Below are 16,296 nucleotides of genomic sequence, written 5' to 3' on the forward strand. Positions count from 1 at the left end.
CCTGGACGTCGAGATGTGGAAGCCATGTGCCACGTGGTGTATGTTCTGCAGAAGTTGTGCCACATATGGATGCATTGCGAGTGTCGTTATCGTCTGAGAGGTGCCCATTTCGATTATACAGTATAGAGGTGCTTGTTGCATAGGATGCGGACGATGATGGCGAAGAATGAGGAGAAGATGCAAACTCAGGTGTCATGGGTGGAGATGCCGGCGAGAACGAAGAATCACCGACAGCCCAGCTGTCATCCGCTAGGACATTTTGTGATAAATGCATTTCCCGTACCAATCGTGTCGTGTATGGTGTCGGCTTCCTGGTACTTATGTGGCTTAGCATGAACTAGGGCGTGCGAGGACGATTTCGAGAAGAAATAAAACAAAAGAAACCTTCTCTGAGATTGTGAATATAAGTATAAACAGTTGGACGGGAGAGGGAAGACAAAGAAGAATCGCATCGTACGTTCTGCCCCTTCCATCTTTAAGTACTTTTCGTGTCCTATACTCTCACGTCCGTTTTCTTTTCCCCATTCGTATCAGTCCCCTTTCTGGAACCAACGTGCACTGCAGCGAGGGCTACCACGCGGCTGAAGACACGGCACCAAGACACCAACAAAGAGACACACGAACGAGACATTCGTAGCGATACTCATCTGCAAGGAACAGAGAAGTGGCGGCTATGCTGCAAAGCCAATCAAAGTCATTTCCACGTTTTTTGAGTGAAGGTAGCAAACACACTTCGCGACGTGAGACGGCCCAAAACGGCCGGTTCAGGAAAAGTGAGAAAATGTGGTGGTAGTAATGAAGGTCCGCAGTACAGCCGCGAAGCATTGGTACTTTGCATGCTGGATAACCGTAAAGCAACACCAACCCATGAGCCCGGTCGATGGCACAAAATAGGTTGTTTATGGTAAATATGTATTAGCCGGCCGCTTGCTAATGGCCTTCTCTACCCTCTACCTACAACATGAAGTCGTAGCAAGTAAGCACGTGAGAGGGTCGTTTTCGATACGAGAGCAGTTCTAAGGGCCATGCAGCCATGTAATTCGAAGGATGGGACCGTTTTGAGCAGCAAAACGCCCGTGTCGTGCTTCTGGTTTGTTGCTCCTCCGGAGACCTGAGGTTCCGAGTTTAGCTTCACATATCCCACGTGGTTATAAGACCTCGTGGTTTCTTCGGAAAGGCTTGCCTTGACGGATGGAACACTGAGATCTGACAATTTCGATTAGCCTAATGGACCAAAGGCGTCTATTGTATATGCTGGGTTAGAGACGATGATGAGTGGAGCAAGGGACAATATTTTGCTTGGCAGTTCCAACATGTATAGATGGTTGACAACATCTCGGACCGGATTATAGTGAGGGCATTCTGAGAGCCGTCAGCCCTTTCACTGAGAAAAACGCGGTTGTCGTGTTTCTGATACAAGAAGCGGACCCTCGCCGGTTACTTCTATTCATGGCCGCACGTTATGGATCTTGCGGGTAGTCGGCCATGAGGCGGTATCCCATCGTGACCGACGGCTTTTAAGTGAGCGCGACCGACATCATGGTGAGTTTGCTTGATGGAGACGATATTTCTCGTCCGGTTAGATGACTTTGTTTCGTCTGTTTTGAAATAAAAAAATATCGTGCAGCCGCAAGCAGGGAACATCGTGCGAACAACAGGATCTCACAGGATCTCGCGGGATCCCATAGGATCCGCATAATATGAAGAAATGGCCTGGAGGTAGGGCGACCTGTGGAGAGTGCAATAAGGCGCCAAGCCGCCGGGATTGAATGCGCCTGAAAAGATGGGATGAAACTTGAGTCGGGCATTAGATACAGATATTCGAATCTGCGGCCTGTTGTCAGCAGGCGTCGGAGACCGGAGTCATGGATTCGGTGACCTGCAAAGGTTTCATCTGGAAGCATTTAAAGAGCAGGAAACAAAACTAAGCGTTGTTTGGTACGACCCATGTTTGTTGTGCGAGAGTCATTTTTAGCCGTAATTTTCAGGGGTCTGATCATGTGCGATTAAGAGCAGGTCGATCGTGTTTGTTATCGTGGAAGACTGGGGGAGAGTGGATGGTAGCAGCTGGAAAAAACGAAGAAGATGTAAAGGGAGACAGAGCTAAAACAGAAAACAAAGAGGTGTTTGTCGTATTTTCTATAAGTTCGATGGGGAAGCCACGAGGCGTGTAAGAAGACGAGAAATTGCCAAATTGGGAAGGGCTGAACAGTGCCAGCAGGCACGAAGGTCGCGTGCTATTCGTACAATTCCGGAAACCGCAGCCGTCCCCTTTGCACAGGTTGGGAAAGTGCAGACCGCAAAGAAGTTGTGAAGAGAAAGGGCACTGCAGGTGCAAATGGCAAGCTGCTTCCTTCCTTTGGCTGGCCCGCTTTTCCGCATTCAGCCAACCACATGGCGCAGTTGCACCACGCGTAGGCCGCAGGTCCTGATCTCTAGGCACTTATTCCAATCGCTCATGTGCACTCGCACTCGACGCCGTTCTTTGCGCGTCGCACGGAGTACAGATCTTGTCGTACATGTTTTCCATGACAGTGAACGACTGCGGGCCGCTAGCATCCACCAAGGGAGTCACCAAGAGGACCCTTGCGCGTTGTCTCCGTGGTCGATCTATCTGCTCTTTCGACGTTTTGTCTTGTTGACGTCGGCCTTTCGACCTTTTCAGCCTCTGTCACGACTGGAGGACACAGCTATTCCATCTCTGCGTAAGCACGAGCTATACCAGCAGCTGCGGCACATTAGCAGAGCCCTAATGTGACGACACCTCACAAATGACGAACTGAAGCCGATAGCAACTTCGATGGCGAACGGAGCACACACGTCGGGGCGGCACTACACGGACGATGATACAATACACAACGGCAGCCTGGGCGATGGCCAGAGCGACAATTCTACGGAGATGACACCACATCTGCCGAGCCAGGGCTTGACGGCAGAGCAAAGCGAGCATTTATTAGGCGGCAGCAGACATGAGAACCTCATCGACGACGACGAGGGCGGCGATAATCTACATGTCAAAGAATACGGCGACCTAAGTGACGTGCGCCCGCGGCCACGACGAGAAGCGTGGTGGAGGACATGCATCTTTTTATGTGCCGTCCTCGCGAGTACACTGTCGCTACTACTGCTCGTCAAGATTGCATTCTTTGATGGCGCTGCCGTTCGACCAGAACAGACAGAGCAAACAGAGCACGCAGAATATACCGAATTGGCAATGACCTCGGTCGTTCCAGTGCCAGAGGTTGTGGCGACGACTGCACCAACCCCTGCAACAACGACGGAGCCCGTCGGCTATGAGGCGACGGAGACGCCCTCATTCCGCCGGCCCGAGTCGGACTACGTCCTGGACAGAAACTGGGACTACAACGCGCCTCCAACTGTCCGCGAGTACAACTGGGTCGTGCAGAACATCGAGGCCAACCCGGACGGCATCTTCCGGACGATGATCACCATCAATGGGCAGTTCCCCGGCGAGCTGATCCGCTGCAACGAGGGAGACACAATTGTGGTGAACGTGGAGAACAAGGCTGCCAACGCCACGGCCATCCACTGGCACGGACTCTTCCAGAACGGCACGAACCACATGGACGGCACACCAGGCGCTACCCAATGCCCCATTGCCCCCGGGCGCTCGTTTCGCTACGAGTTCACTGTTAGAGGACAGTCCGGAACGTGTACGTACAAACACTCTGAAGATGCAATACCTGCATTGTAGCGTGCCCAACTGACGAGCCAGACTTCTATCACGGCCATCAAGGCGCAGAATCCCTCGACGGGTTGATTGGCCCCATGGTGATCCACTCACGCGATGAGCGAAAGAACCAGGTGCTACCGTACGATACAGACCGCGTGGTTCTTGTACAGGACTGGTACCACGACCTGTCGAGCGGCCTCCTGAAGGAAGCGCTCGCACCGGGCAGTGAATCGCCTCCGCTGCCCAACGGCGCCCTCGTTAACGGCGCCAATGTGGTCAATTGTGACGCGTATCCCGACCGGCGCTGTGACAACTCTACCGGCGCGCGTGTGCCGGCACTCGATCTTGAAGCGGGCGCCAGCCACCGCCTGCGCTTCATCAACATTGGTGGATTCGCCTGGTTCGAGGTCAGTCTCGACCGTCACCTAAGCCTGCCGGTCACAGAAGTCGACGGGGTCGACGTCGCGCCTGTACTCGAGAAAACGCTTCTCATTGCGCCGGGCCAACGGTACAGCGTGGTCCTTACGACCAACGAGACAAGCACGCCGGACCGCGCCTACTGGCTGCGCGCCCGCATCGCCACGCACTGCTTCTCCGAGTACACGCTGGCTGGCAAGGACAACCCACAGGCATTGGCTATTGTACGCTACACGGATATCGGCGACAGCCGCCACAAACAACAGCAGCTCGACCCGGCCCGTATTCCGACAACGAACAGTGACAGCGGCGACTACATTGTCCTCTGCCAGGACATGAACACACGCAAGCCCCCAAACGTCTACCATCCTGTACCTGCCGTTCCCGCGCCCGCATACGCCGACCATTCCTACTACATCCGTCTCAACATCGAGATCCACGACCATCAGCTGCAGCGGGGCTACCTCAACGAGTCATCGTACCGACCCAACCTGCTGTCGCCTGCGCTGCACCGTGCCGTGGATGGCTTACATGAAGGAAACACTTCGTACATAGGCGCCGACGGCGCAGGCACGCTCGCTGCCTTTGACACGCGCTCGGAACTGGTGCTGGCGCACAAGGACGTCAAGGTCATTGATCTCATCATCCAGAACTTTGATGAGGGCAGCCACCCGCTGCACCTGCACGGGCATGAAATGTTCGTACTGGGATCAGGACACGGCTACTTTCCGGGCTATGCAGCGCTAGGCCTGAAACCAGAGGGCAAGGGACTTTTGAACCCGCAGAATGCGAGCGTCATTGCCAGTCCAGTTCGGCGTGACGTCGTATCTGTCGAGGGGTTCGGATGGACCATACTGCGCGTGGTCGTGGACAACCCGGGCGTGTGGAAGTTCCACTGCCACATGATTTGGCACGGGGACGGCGGCATGGGCATGTTGCTACTGTCGCGGACGGACGTGCTGCGGGACATTGTGATACCCGAGGCAAACCGGGCCCTCTGCGAGGCGAGCACCGCCGAGCTGGAGTCGGGTGGAGCGCCCAAGGACAGCCTATGGTCGGGGCGGTAATTCAGCATCACTGCATGTAAAACAATGTTAAGACATAGAAAGCATTAATGAAATAAATAATGACAAATGCAGATTGCTAAGGGACAAAAAGGTAAAAGCAAGATAACAATCCCAAATCCCATGGTTTTCCTTGCCGTCATCCTATGCATGATTATAGAACGATGGAAAAGGAGAAAGAATAAAACTGAACGGCATGATACAACACTGCTACTGCACACTGTACCCCCCTTTCCGTTTGTATTGCATTGGTCGTGCGGACGTGTTTGTTTCGTTTGACTGTCGCCTCTCGGTCACTTATGCCGCCGTTGCGCTGGGCTTGACGCTGAACTCGGTGAAGAAGTCCTTGTCGCTCTCGAGCTCTTCCTTGATCTGGTGAGGGGGTTAGCAACGGTCAAAGAAACACAAGACAGGACAACTGACACGTAGCATGGGGGAGGGCGAGAGGACTCACAATGTCCAGACCACCGACCAGCTCGCCGCGCATCCACAGCTGCGGGTACGTCGGCCAGTCGGCAAACTCCTTGAGGCCCTGCCGCACCTCGTCGTCGGCCAGGATGTTGAAGAACCCGTACTTGACGCCGTGCTCACGCAGGATGGCCACCAGCCGCCGGGAGAAACCGCACTGCGGATCGCCCGGCGTGCCCTTCATGAACAGCATCACGGGCGCCGCCTTGACCAGGTCGCCCAGCCGCTTGAACAGCTCCTCCTTTTGCTGTGCCGGGTCGGGCGTCGCCGCCGCAATGGGAGCTATTGCCGCGCCGGCACCGCTCGACTGTGCCTGCCCCGCTGCCGCTGCCGCTGGCGACGCCGATGTGCCGCCCGCCGCCCCTCCCTTGGCGTGCTGCTCAATGGCGGCGCGCACCTTGAGGGCGCTGCTGCCGCTGACCGTCTCGAGAACCTGGCCGTTGCGCAGGAGCACGAGGAACGGCACGGCAGTGACATCATACTGCTCACTGACGTCGCTCAGGTCCTCGGCGTTGAGCGAGACCCACGACGTCGTCGGCGGCGTGGGTGTCGGCGGGTATTCGTCGGCCAGGGCCTGCAGGACGGTGGCCATTTGGGCGCAGGGGGCGGCCCAGGGCGCATGGAACGAGGCGACGAGGAGGGTGGACGGGTCGAGGGCGCGCAGGTGCGCGTCCCACTCGTCGACGGACTTGATCTCCTGGATAGTCGACATTGTGGATGTGGAGGCGGGAAGATCGTGTGGAAGGAGGAAGAGGGTCGAAAGGGATATATCAAAAGAGTGTCGAGGCTGAGGTGATGTCGAGACGGAGGTCGAGATGATGTCGAGAAGATGTGATGTCGAAAAGTTAAAAAGTTATCGAGGCCGGAATCGATTACAAAACAAGGCTGTGCGTTGGCCGTGAGAAACGGGCGGTTGTGTTGTCACTGTCTAGGGTTCAACGGGCACCCGCTGACATATTGGATTTCGCGCTCCGATGTACGGCTGTGGTGGTGCTATGGCAGGCCAAAAAAAAGGCAGAAAGAAAAAACAAAGAAAAGAAAATGGGTCCGGAAAATGCCGACCATAGTATTGTGAATTGGCTGTGGTCTGCTGGAAGGAGTGAGTTTTAGTGAGCGCAAAGCAGGAACTGCCCCGCGGCCGACGGCGAGAGTCAGACGAGCACTGTTGTCCCATTGGCGGAGGCGGTCTTGCATCATTTGGAGCAGTGGTTGTCTTCCGTTTTGCGCCTGGCCATGCCACAATGACGAATTAGAGAAAGAGCGACCGGCGGAGTCTCATGTGCACCTTCCCTTCTTGTATAAGTCTAAGTCAATTTATTCCATTGTAATCCAATCACATCCGATATGGTGTAATGGTCAACATCCGACGCTCTCACCGTCGAGCTCGGGGTTCGATTCCCCGTATCGGAGCTTTCAGCTTATGATTTTTTTTTTTTTAACTTTTTTGTCTTCTTGTAAAGTTGTCTTACGATGAATTTTTATTTTACCATCAGAGCTGTCAATTACATGCCCTTTTAAATTGTCCACTTTAATATTTTGGACGACATACGCTTCATATTTTAAAAATCGGCTGTGTCAATACAAAACCAATGTCTTAATTTTGCTAGTCAGAGTCCGATAAGCGACAAGACTTTTGCTCCCGGCGAACTAAAGTCCTCAAGGTCCGCCTATGCAATACGGCCTTCTTTCACTGGCCGGTCTGCTGTCATTAACCTTTTTGAAGGCTAGACTATTTATAACCGCAATGGAGAACGCAGATTGCCAAGAAGTGCCTTTGGTAGAATCAGGGGCTGTGTGCAATCTGTGGCGCGCACACGCTTCGTGCCGCAGCCCATGATGCAACAAGGCAGGCATGAAGATCGGCTACGGAGGGAACGGATGATGCCGCTGGTAGTGCAAACTGGCTTCTTGGCAAAAGCGACCCTTGTGCAAGGCGGTCAGAATATTGTTCTTGACTTTTACCATCGATAGTATGTAAGCATTCGGGTATTTTACTCCGTATGCAATATGCTCTGTTTGTGTAATTCGTCATGGCCTTTTGCAAGTATGGGGTATTTGTTGAGTTGGCGTTTCTTATTTGCTCTGCCGCACACCGTCCGTCTTTCAATAGCCATAGTATCATCAACAGAAGCGTCTAGACGGGCGGCGTAGCTCGTCTGTTGTCTCTCTCCGGTCAGAGGCGCCTATCGTTTCGTTTCGTGTTCCTGGTTGCCCTATGGTTCGGCTGCGGTGCTAATTTTGCTTTGGCGCTCCTGACAAGAATGTATAGATTTCCACTAACCAGGCGATATGCGCCGGATATGGGTCGTCTGTTGCAGTCAAAGAGAAGGATTCTGAAAATAGGATTGAATACGGGAGGGCCGGAACAGCTGTATTGACACAGGAACAGCAGGGCCGTAGCACTCACCGTGCCCTGGAGAATTAGAAACTCGAGATGTGTCAGATCAAGCGCCCGGGAAAATCAGGATCAGCAGCCAGCGAAAGCCAGGCCCAGGCCAAGCCAAGACCGCATCGGCAGCCAAAGTCGTGGCTTTCTCGCTTTCTCGCCAGATGACAGCGCAGATGCAGGGCCATGTCAACGACTCTGTCGAGTCTGGTTGCTTTTCATCTCCTCTTGTTCTCTCCTAAAACAGGATCAACTGTATCGAAACCCAGACCAGTTGCAGCCGGAGTGCGCGTCGTAATAATACGCATGGGCGCTTGGCCTGCCCGGTGGAGGCCCTGGGGCCTTATTTTGGAAACTCGAGAACATTATTGTGGAGTGTTAGCGTGCACTGAAGGTAAGGGGGCCCGTAACATCACGCGGGTTTCTCACTCAACACGTAAGCCATAGAGGGTAAAGTTATAATGAGCGCAGAGAGGGTGTTGCGTTGAACTGTAAAAATGAAGAATACGAGAGGCTACTTCTCGTAGACGTTTGAGCCCAAGTGGTTTTGATCACATGGAAGGACGTCCAATTCTCCCAGGCCGTCGTTCTTGCCTCCGACACTACGAATTACCAGTCCGATCGAGCTACAACACGCAAACCAGTTCCTGCCGTCTTTCTTGCCACTAAACATGGCACTAACGCGCCAGCGCCAGCAAAGGAGGCCGCCACTAGCACGAGAGCGTCGTAGTATTTGGTAGCAACTCCTGTATTGACGACGCCTCTCTGCGGCAGAGCCCAAACGAGCAAGGAAAGAGCGCTAGGTCCAGGCCAGCTCCTGCCACCAGGTCCACTAGACTCCATCCATTCTCAACCCAACGCCGAACAGCATCACCAAAACCACGCCAGCGCCAGTGGACGCGTCTGCGCCGTCGTGGGCTCCCGAAATCCCCCTCAGAACTGCTGGTGACCTCAATGTATCGGAGCAGAGTTTTATTTTGCCTTTGGTTTTTTTTTTTTGGCTTTTGCCCTCTTGGATCGCCGTTCCGCCTTTCCCATTTCTGCTATTCTGCTTGTCCGTCTCGTGGGTCGATGCCGGCACTATTCGTACTGTACTCCACTGTCAGGCCCCGGTTTAAAGAAATTTAGAGGGTAAATGTGCAATAAGAGGATTCGCAGTGGGATCGGAAAGAGCCCGGAAATGGTCTGAGCCTGCAGAGAAAGCAAAGCCACAACGGTTGCTCCTTCTCTTGCACTCGCAGGTCGACTACCCCATGCAGCAGACGCCACACACCACTATATTTCGCGAGCCCGCCTCCCCCTTGATAGCAGCCTCTTTCGTTCCTGCCGCTGTTGGTGCCCTGCCCTTTTTTACATTCGACGTGCGGAGTTTGTTGTATTCCGTACAGTGGCACACCCTGAGGAGACTGAAGACTGGGTCATCCTAACCCCCGACTGCCCCGACCACGAGCATTAAAACCATTCCAGCCCCTTTGCTCTCTTCCTTCCGCAGTACTCCTCTTTTTTCCTCTCCTGCGACAAAAAGCGAAATCTCTTTTTTGTTAACAACAAAACCGGCGACGTTTCTTGCATCCATCGTCCATCACCACCACATACAAAAGCATTCCCTTCGTTTTCTTCAAAAAAACAGCAAAATGTCGAACCAAGGGTACTACAACCAGGGCCCCCCCCAGCACTACGGTGGCCCGCCGCCCCAGGGCTATCCCCAATACCCTCAGCAGGTAAGGCTGTTTCGCACCCACACCCCCATTGTCCCTCGTATTTCGCACTGCAGGGCCCTCCTATCACCCGGCGATGGTCGCACGAATCCGTCCCTCTTGTCAACATGCCACAGATCGTCGACGAGGAAACCGCTGGGAAGACCACATAACGCTAACTTTTGCTTCATAGGCGTACGGTGGTCAACCACAAGGCTACTACCCTCCCCAGGGCGGCATGCAGTACCAGCAGGCGCCGCCGCCCCAGAAGCAGGGCGGTGGTGACGGCTGCCTCAAGGCCTGCTTGGGTGCCGCTCTGTGCTGCTGCATTTGCGACGAGTCCATGGACTGCTGTCTCGACTGCTGCGCGCTGTGTTAAAGAACGTAACGGGACGAGGGCGAAGCAATGTGAGGACAAAGGTCCATCGGACCTGGGCCGGCGATGAACCAAACGGCTGTGATGTATCGTTACCTTGTTCTTTTTTTTGTTTCCACAATCCCAATTCGAGCCGGCCACCCATACAAAAGCACGACACACATGGGCTTGCGAAACCTACCTCGACTCGGCGCCCTGTTGCGGCGTCTTCTCGACCCAGCTCACAGCAAGGACAGGACAGACAGACCAGCGACAGCGACGACAAAGGCAGCGGTGGACGAGCTCGTGCATGGCCGAGCGCGGAGTGGTGGTGGACGGTCGACAAGCGGGCGGGCGGTACTGAGAACGCGTTTTTACTTCTGTGCCTACTGTTATTTGCGTTGGTTGTTTCCCAATCTTTTGCTTTTTGTCTTTATCTCGCATGAGGTCTTCCTATTTCCTATGTACTTCTTGCCCGTTCTTATTTCTTCTAACGTCGTCTCTTTTGTGTTCCCTTTAATTACTTGCTCATTGTGTGCTCTCAAGAGATCTTTTGTCCTTTGCGACTGAGTGTCTCTACGCGCCCTTTTCCATGTCTTGCCAAGCATTTTGCTCAGTTTTTGCCGTTTGTTTGTTCCAAGCGCGTATGCTTGTTGCCTCTTGCATACAAAACATCAACTCGGTAATATCTGCTCAGCCACCGCATTGTATCTACAAAATATAATTCATTTGTACCAAGTCGACCATCAACAATGACCGGATGCTCAACTTGCTACCATCACTGGCTCCCGCCCTACTTCACTCTCGCTTGTTGACACCGGCTATATCCATCCAAATAGGAAGATGACCGGTTCCTTCCCTTCATATTTACATACGTCCCATTCGCTCACGAACGCCGGCTGTTTTGAGCCAGGCTCTTTGTTTGCCATTGCTGCATACAGAAAACTGCCAGCCCATCAGAGCCCCCTTTGTCCATAATCCGTCTTCACACGTCGTCGTCGGCATCTCCGACAGTGCGCCGGATGTTTTCATTTCGCTGCACATATGTATGCCCAGGTTGCACATTGTCACCCATTGCTGGCCCTGGTGATTCCGGAGTGAGATTTACAGCCCGTTGCCAAAGTAGATGTCTGCCAAGAGGCTACGAAAATGACCGACTCACATTGCGGGCCGCCCAGAGGAAAGGTTTCCAAGAGAAAGCCAGCACCTTTTAGGCCTCTGCAGAGAATACAGGATGCTCTGGCACACTTGTGTCTGCAAATGATAGGCAGAATGAGGTAGAGATGCGCCGTGTACCGTGTGAAGTGAAAAGGCTATGCGCCACACTGTAAGTCCCATCGTAACAACGAGACGGGGGACAGTGAAAAGCTTTAGGCTGCCTCTTGCACGCCTCTCGGCCTCGCCTTCCCAAGTCTCAATTGATCGCAGCTCGGCGCAGTTTGCCACTATTTCCAGCTCGCGACTGTTGTACCTTGCCAGGGGTGCCAGGCTGCCGAGTTAATTGTCGATGAAAGGACACGAATGCCTGCCAGCCAATGGGTTTTCATGGCTGCCTCTCCATATTCCGCTGCCTTGACGTAGTTGGGCCACCACGCACCCTCGCACCACAGCCCAGCCATACGTCTTGCGCGGCTCGTGGCAAGAGCCCCGCCTTTTTGTTCTGGCGCTCATTCCATCAATGTCGGCTCGACACTTCCCTACCCCACCACAGCAAAGGCACAGCCTCTGCTGCAAGAAGCTGGCCCTCCCTGCTTCCTTCCTTGTCTTTCGTTCTCTATTATGAGAATATAAAGCTCGCTAGGGCCGTCATAGCAGTGTACAGAAAGAGAAAGAGCTGCCCTATGCATTGGAACCCACCACTCTCGTCAGGGCCCCATTGCGCAGTGTGTGTCGCCGTTGGAAGGTCCGATTGTCTCGTTTGCACCTTCCATCGTTACAGAACATTGAGCACGACAAAAAAGAGATAGGAAAGATCCAAGCAGCTCTTCCCTTGTTCTCGTCCCGTCTTGCTGCTCATCGCAGCTCTGCCTCCTGCATTCCCCAATAACAGACGTTCGTGACGCCTCAGCTGGCATCTTTTGAGTTTTGGTCTGTCAGATCGGTTCTCGCGTCAACCTGTCACCCTCACCTCTGACTGCCCTTTTAGTGCGCTCTAGCTTGCTTTCCACCTGTTCCGGGCGCCATTTTGCTGTGCTGCCCCCCTTTTAGCTCCTCTCCATACCTCAACCAGCCTCCCCCCTCCTTTCGTTACCTTGATTTCCCCTCTCTTTTGTTCCATACATCTTCTGCTTGTTCCTGTATCTCGGTGTTGTCTGTCGTCCCTGTTGCTTCATTCAACTCCTTTTCCTTCCGTTCTCTCCCTCCCCCATTCTCCCCGCTCCCCCCTCACTCTCCTGGTGAGCGGATCGACGACCTACCACCTGTTACTCGTTCCTGCGAGCGTCGAACAACACCACATACACATCCCTCGACAAACCGCGCGCCATGACCTCGCTCAACCTTTCCATCAACGGGCCCTCCATCCGGAGCAGCTACGACTCTGTCATCAAGGCACCCAATTCGACCTCCAGCTCCCCCACCGACGTTCGTTGGGCCCTCTTTTCTGTCCAGGCACCCCTCGCCAATGCCTTCCAAGACTCGGGCAACAAAGAGAGCGTCCTCAAGGTCGACGGCACCGGGTCCGGTGAGCTTGACGAGCTCATTGAAGACTTCAGCGAAGGCCGCATCCAGTTTGCGTTTGTCCGCGTCAAGGATCCCAACTCCGGCCTGCCCAAAAATGTTCTCATTGCTTGGTGCGGTGGCGGCGTCCCCGAGCGCACAAAGGGCTATTTCACGAGCCACCTCGCTGCCGTGTCCAAGGTCCTCCACGGCTACCACGTCCAGATCACCGCCCGCTCCCAAGACGACCTCGAGATCGACAGCATCATGAAGAAGGTTTCCGACGCCTCCGGGGCCAAATACTCGGCCGGCAGTTCCGGCGATGCCGGGCCCCGCGCCGCACCGCCCCCGCTGGCCAAGAAGCCCGTGTTTGGCCCGACCAGCAGCTCGTCCGCAGCCCATGCGCCACTCGTTGCCGCCCGCAACCGGCGGCAGGAAAATGTCGACGCCGACGGCTGGGGTGACGACGCCCCGCCCGTCACCCGTACCCAGATTGAGAAGGTCGAGTCCGCATACAAGCCTGTCAAGGTCAACATGGCGGAGCTCACCAAGCAGAGCCAGCCCCAGCCCCCTCGGGCTGGTGGTGGTGGCGCTGCTGCAAGCCACAGCAACGACAATCCTGACGTCATTGGCGGCGGGTACAAGCCTGTCGGCAAGGTCGACATTGCTGCCATCCGCGCCGCCGCAAAAGTATCCCGCGACGACCGCCCGACCATTGTAAAGGGCGCCTACGAGCCTGTTGGTAAGGTGGACATTGCTGCCATTCGTGCCAAGGCCCAGCGCCCGACCGACGACGACAGCAGCGCCCGCCCCTCGCCCCCTCCTCCCTCTGCGCCGGCCGACGACGAGCCGGAGCCACCCAAGAGCCTCGCCGCCCGCACCGCAATGCTCACGCCGTCCGAATCCGATCGCCTGACCTCCCTTCCTAAGCCCAAGATAGCCAATAGATTCGGCGGCGCCCCTGCCTTCTCCGGTACGAAGGCTCCGATTCCCGGCAGCGGCAGCCTCGGCCTTGGCGCGCCCCGTCCCCCCAAGCCCCCTCCGGTTGGCTCGGCCAGCCGCACATTCGCCGACCAGGGCGGTAAAACGCCCGCACAGATCTGGGCGGAGAAGAAGGCCCAAGGAGGTTCCGGTGCTGCGAACCTAGCACCGTCCGGTGTCACATCCCCGCCTCAGGTGGTGTCGCCTCTGGGTGCACAGAAGAGCGGTGGCGAGTGGAAGAGCGGGTACAAGGGCAAAAGCTGGGGCGCTGTGCAGACGACCAACTTTGGCCGTGGGGGTGCCGTTACCGAGCAGCGCACTGGTGGGTCGGTGGACGCCAAGTCCCAGGACGAGCCGCCCAGCTCGCCTGGTGGTGGCGTCTCGGCGCTGCGAGACCGCTTCAAGGGTGCCCAGCCCATGGGCCAGCCGGCTCCTTCGGCCCCCGCTATTCCTACGCACACTGGCGACAACAGCAGCCGTGGCTTCGACAACAACAACGATGATGATGACGACTCGGCCCCGCCCCCGCCTATTCCCTCTGCCTCCCGGCCTCCTGGTGCCTTCCAGCTGCCTGGCTTGCCATCACGGCCACCGCCGCCGACGGACGAAGACGAGGAGGAAGAGGAGTCCCACGAGCGTGAACAGTCGCCTGTCCGCCTGGCCGTCCCTGTTGCTCGTGCGCAGGAACCGGAGCCAGAGCCAGAGCCCGAGCCCGAGCAAGAAGAGGAGCCTGCGCCCCCCGTCCCCGTCGCACCACGGCCTGTTCCCCCGCCGGTGCACGACGAGCCCGAACCGGAGCCTGAGCCGGCGTATGAGCCCGAACCTGAACCGGCTGCTGCCCATGCTGGCGGTTCCGGCGGCAGTGGCCAGCGTGCGCTGGTCCAGTACGACTACGAAAAGGCCGAGGACAACGAGATTGAGCTGGTCGAGGGCCAGTACGTCACCAACATTGAACAGGTCGACGAGGATTGGTGGATGGGCACCAACGAGCACGGCGAGACTGGTCTGTTCCCTAGCAACTACGTCGAGCTCGTGGACGACGACGCGGCTCCTGCCCATCACGACCCCACACCTGCAACGGCGACGCACGTCCCACCGCCGCCACCAGCCGAGGAGCCGGAGCACGAGGAAACGGGCGGCAAGAACCTGCCGTGGGCCTATGCCCAGTACGACTACGAGGCTGGCGAAGACAATGGTAGGTCGCGTCACACATGTCCAACTACGCTATCTGAATGCAAAAGTATCAAGGTTGCAAATGCTAACAACCCGCTGCAGAGCTGAGCTTCCCTGAAGGCGCCAAGGTGACGGACATTGAGTTCCCCGACGACGACTGGTGGTTTGGCCACTACCAGGGCCAGTCGGGTCTCTTCCCGTCCAACTATGTCGAGCTGCAGCAGCACTAGACACGACGACAGGTGGAGTCGAAGGTGGATGCTCGATGGGGCAAGGGTTGTCTTAACGTCTTGCCGCGCAGCGGCCACACTTTGCTTTTCTTTTGTATGCATGCTTCGATCGCAGCTTGACATGATTTTGCCTTTTCTACACGTCGGAGATGGGGGACACTGGCTTCTGCTTCTTCTCTTTCCTATTGTTACGCGTTTATTATCTGTCAAACATTGTTTCTTTTGTCAAAATTTCATTTCGACCGGTCAATTTTTTTTTTGTTTGCTCTCTTCTTCGTTCCGGAACCATTTGAATGGAGAATGCTTTGTTGTAGACAGACGACTTATGGTGAGGGAAGGCTTGGTGGCTTAAAAAGGTGACTCTGTGGATGGGTTATTTGACAATTAAACTCGGTTTGTTTTGAAGACGAGCTGTCTTAAAATGCGCTGAACAGTTTTCATTTCGTGAATGTGTCATTTTTCAAGTGCAATTTTTATATAACGGAATACATAAACCGTTTTTTTAAACAAAGGTTTAACGATAGGAAATGGACGAACCGCCTATCCCCTTCCACAACAGAAAAGAAAAGAAAAACAACCTTGTGCCTTATATTTGTCGGTTATTCCCCCAGTTGAGATGCACTGTTGCTCCATTATCAAAGAAAGTCTTAATTTAGAGGCAACACTGTCTAGTGCCAAAGCAAGCAAGCCGAGGCTTCCCTGTCCAACAGCTTGTGATTCATCACACTAGAGCACAGAGCTCTCGTTGTAATCGCTGCCCCGTTCCTTCCCCGCAAAATAGCGCTTCGAGATGAGGCGAATTGGTCCACAGAAGCTGTTTTTGGGAAGAAGTAAAAGTTGGCCCGGCGGACCACGGAGAAGGAGCAACCACGGAGTTTCTGTAGTCGGATCCCACAGTAGTAAAACTGTGGAGACTCGGCCATGTTGCTTTTAGAAGACTGAAGATCTGTAGACCCGTATCTGTGATGTAGATTGTACAACACTCTTTTCGTCGATACAATACAGCGGGACCTCGAAACTGTATCTCTTGAAGACCGCTGTTTACATCTATTTACTTCGACGGGTTGTACTCTGCCGTCCTAGTACGACAGTAAGCCAGAGCTCGAGTCTCTCCGGAACGCCCAATCAAAGAACTAAACGAACCAAAAGGGTCAAAAGCGCCAAACAAGCACC

General features: G+C 54.9%; 4 protein-coding genes and 1 non-coding gene across 5 annotated transcripts; 4 read left to right on the forward strand and 1 right to left on the reverse strand.

Moving 5' to 3' along the window:
* Nucleotides 1-2,800: 2,800 nt before the first annotated feature.
* On the forward strand, nt 2,801-5,178 carry SPSK_03091 (uncharacterized protein; the record flags this gene model as incomplete). The annotated part of the gene is made up of 2 exons (XM_016729932.1): nt 2,801-3,674; nt 3,716-5,178. The coding sequence occupies 2 exons, from the start codon at nt 2,801-2,803 to the stop codon at nt 5,176-5,178; spliced, it is 2,337 nt and encodes a 778-aa protein (XP_016585194.1).
* Nucleotides 5,179-5,472: 294 nt separating this feature from the next.
* On the reverse strand, nt 5,473-6,355 carry SPSK_03553 (uncharacterized protein; the record flags this gene model as incomplete). Its single annotated transcript, XM_016730391.1, has 2 exons — nt 5,473-5,547; nt 5,630-6,355. 2 exons carry the CDS (start codon nt 6,353-6,355, stop codon nt 5,473-5,475), a joined length of 801 nt encoding a protein of 266 aa, XP_016585195.1.
* A 626-nt stretch (nt 6,356-6,981) lies between these two features.
* On the forward strand, nt 6,982-7,053 carry SPSK_11274. The gene has a single exon. It is a non-coding gene; the product is annotated as a tRNA-Glu (tRNA).
* A 2,610-nt stretch (nt 7,054-9,663) lies between these two features.
* Nucleotides 9,664-10,105, forward strand: SPSK_03698 (uncharacterized protein; the record flags this gene model as incomplete). The annotated part of the gene is made up of 2 exons (XM_016730533.1): nt 9,664-9,750; nt 9,920-10,105. The coding sequence occupies 2 exons, from the start codon at nt 9,664-9,666 to the stop codon at nt 10,103-10,105; spliced, it is 273 nt and encodes a 90-aa protein (XP_016585196.1).
* A 2,460-nt stretch (nt 10,106-12,565) lies between these two features.
* Nucleotides 12,566-15,123, forward strand: SPSK_03066 (actin-binding protein; the record flags this gene model as incomplete). The annotated part of the gene is made up of 2 exons (XM_016729909.1): nt 12,566-14,915; nt 14,996-15,123. 2 exons carry the CDS (start codon nt 12,566-12,568, stop codon nt 15,121-15,123), a joined length of 2,478 nt encoding a protein of 825 aa, XP_016585197.1.
* Between the last annotated feature and the right edge of the window lie 1,173 nt (nt 15,124-16,296).

This window comes from Sporothrix schenckii (assembly GCF_000961545.1).
Source record: "Sporothrix schenckii 1099-18 chromosome Unknown Cont47, whole genome shotgun sequence".
Classification (NCBI taxonomy): domain Eukaryota; kingdom Fungi; phylum Ascomycota; class Sordariomycetes; order Ophiostomatales; family Ophiostomataceae; genus Sporothrix; species Sporothrix schenckii.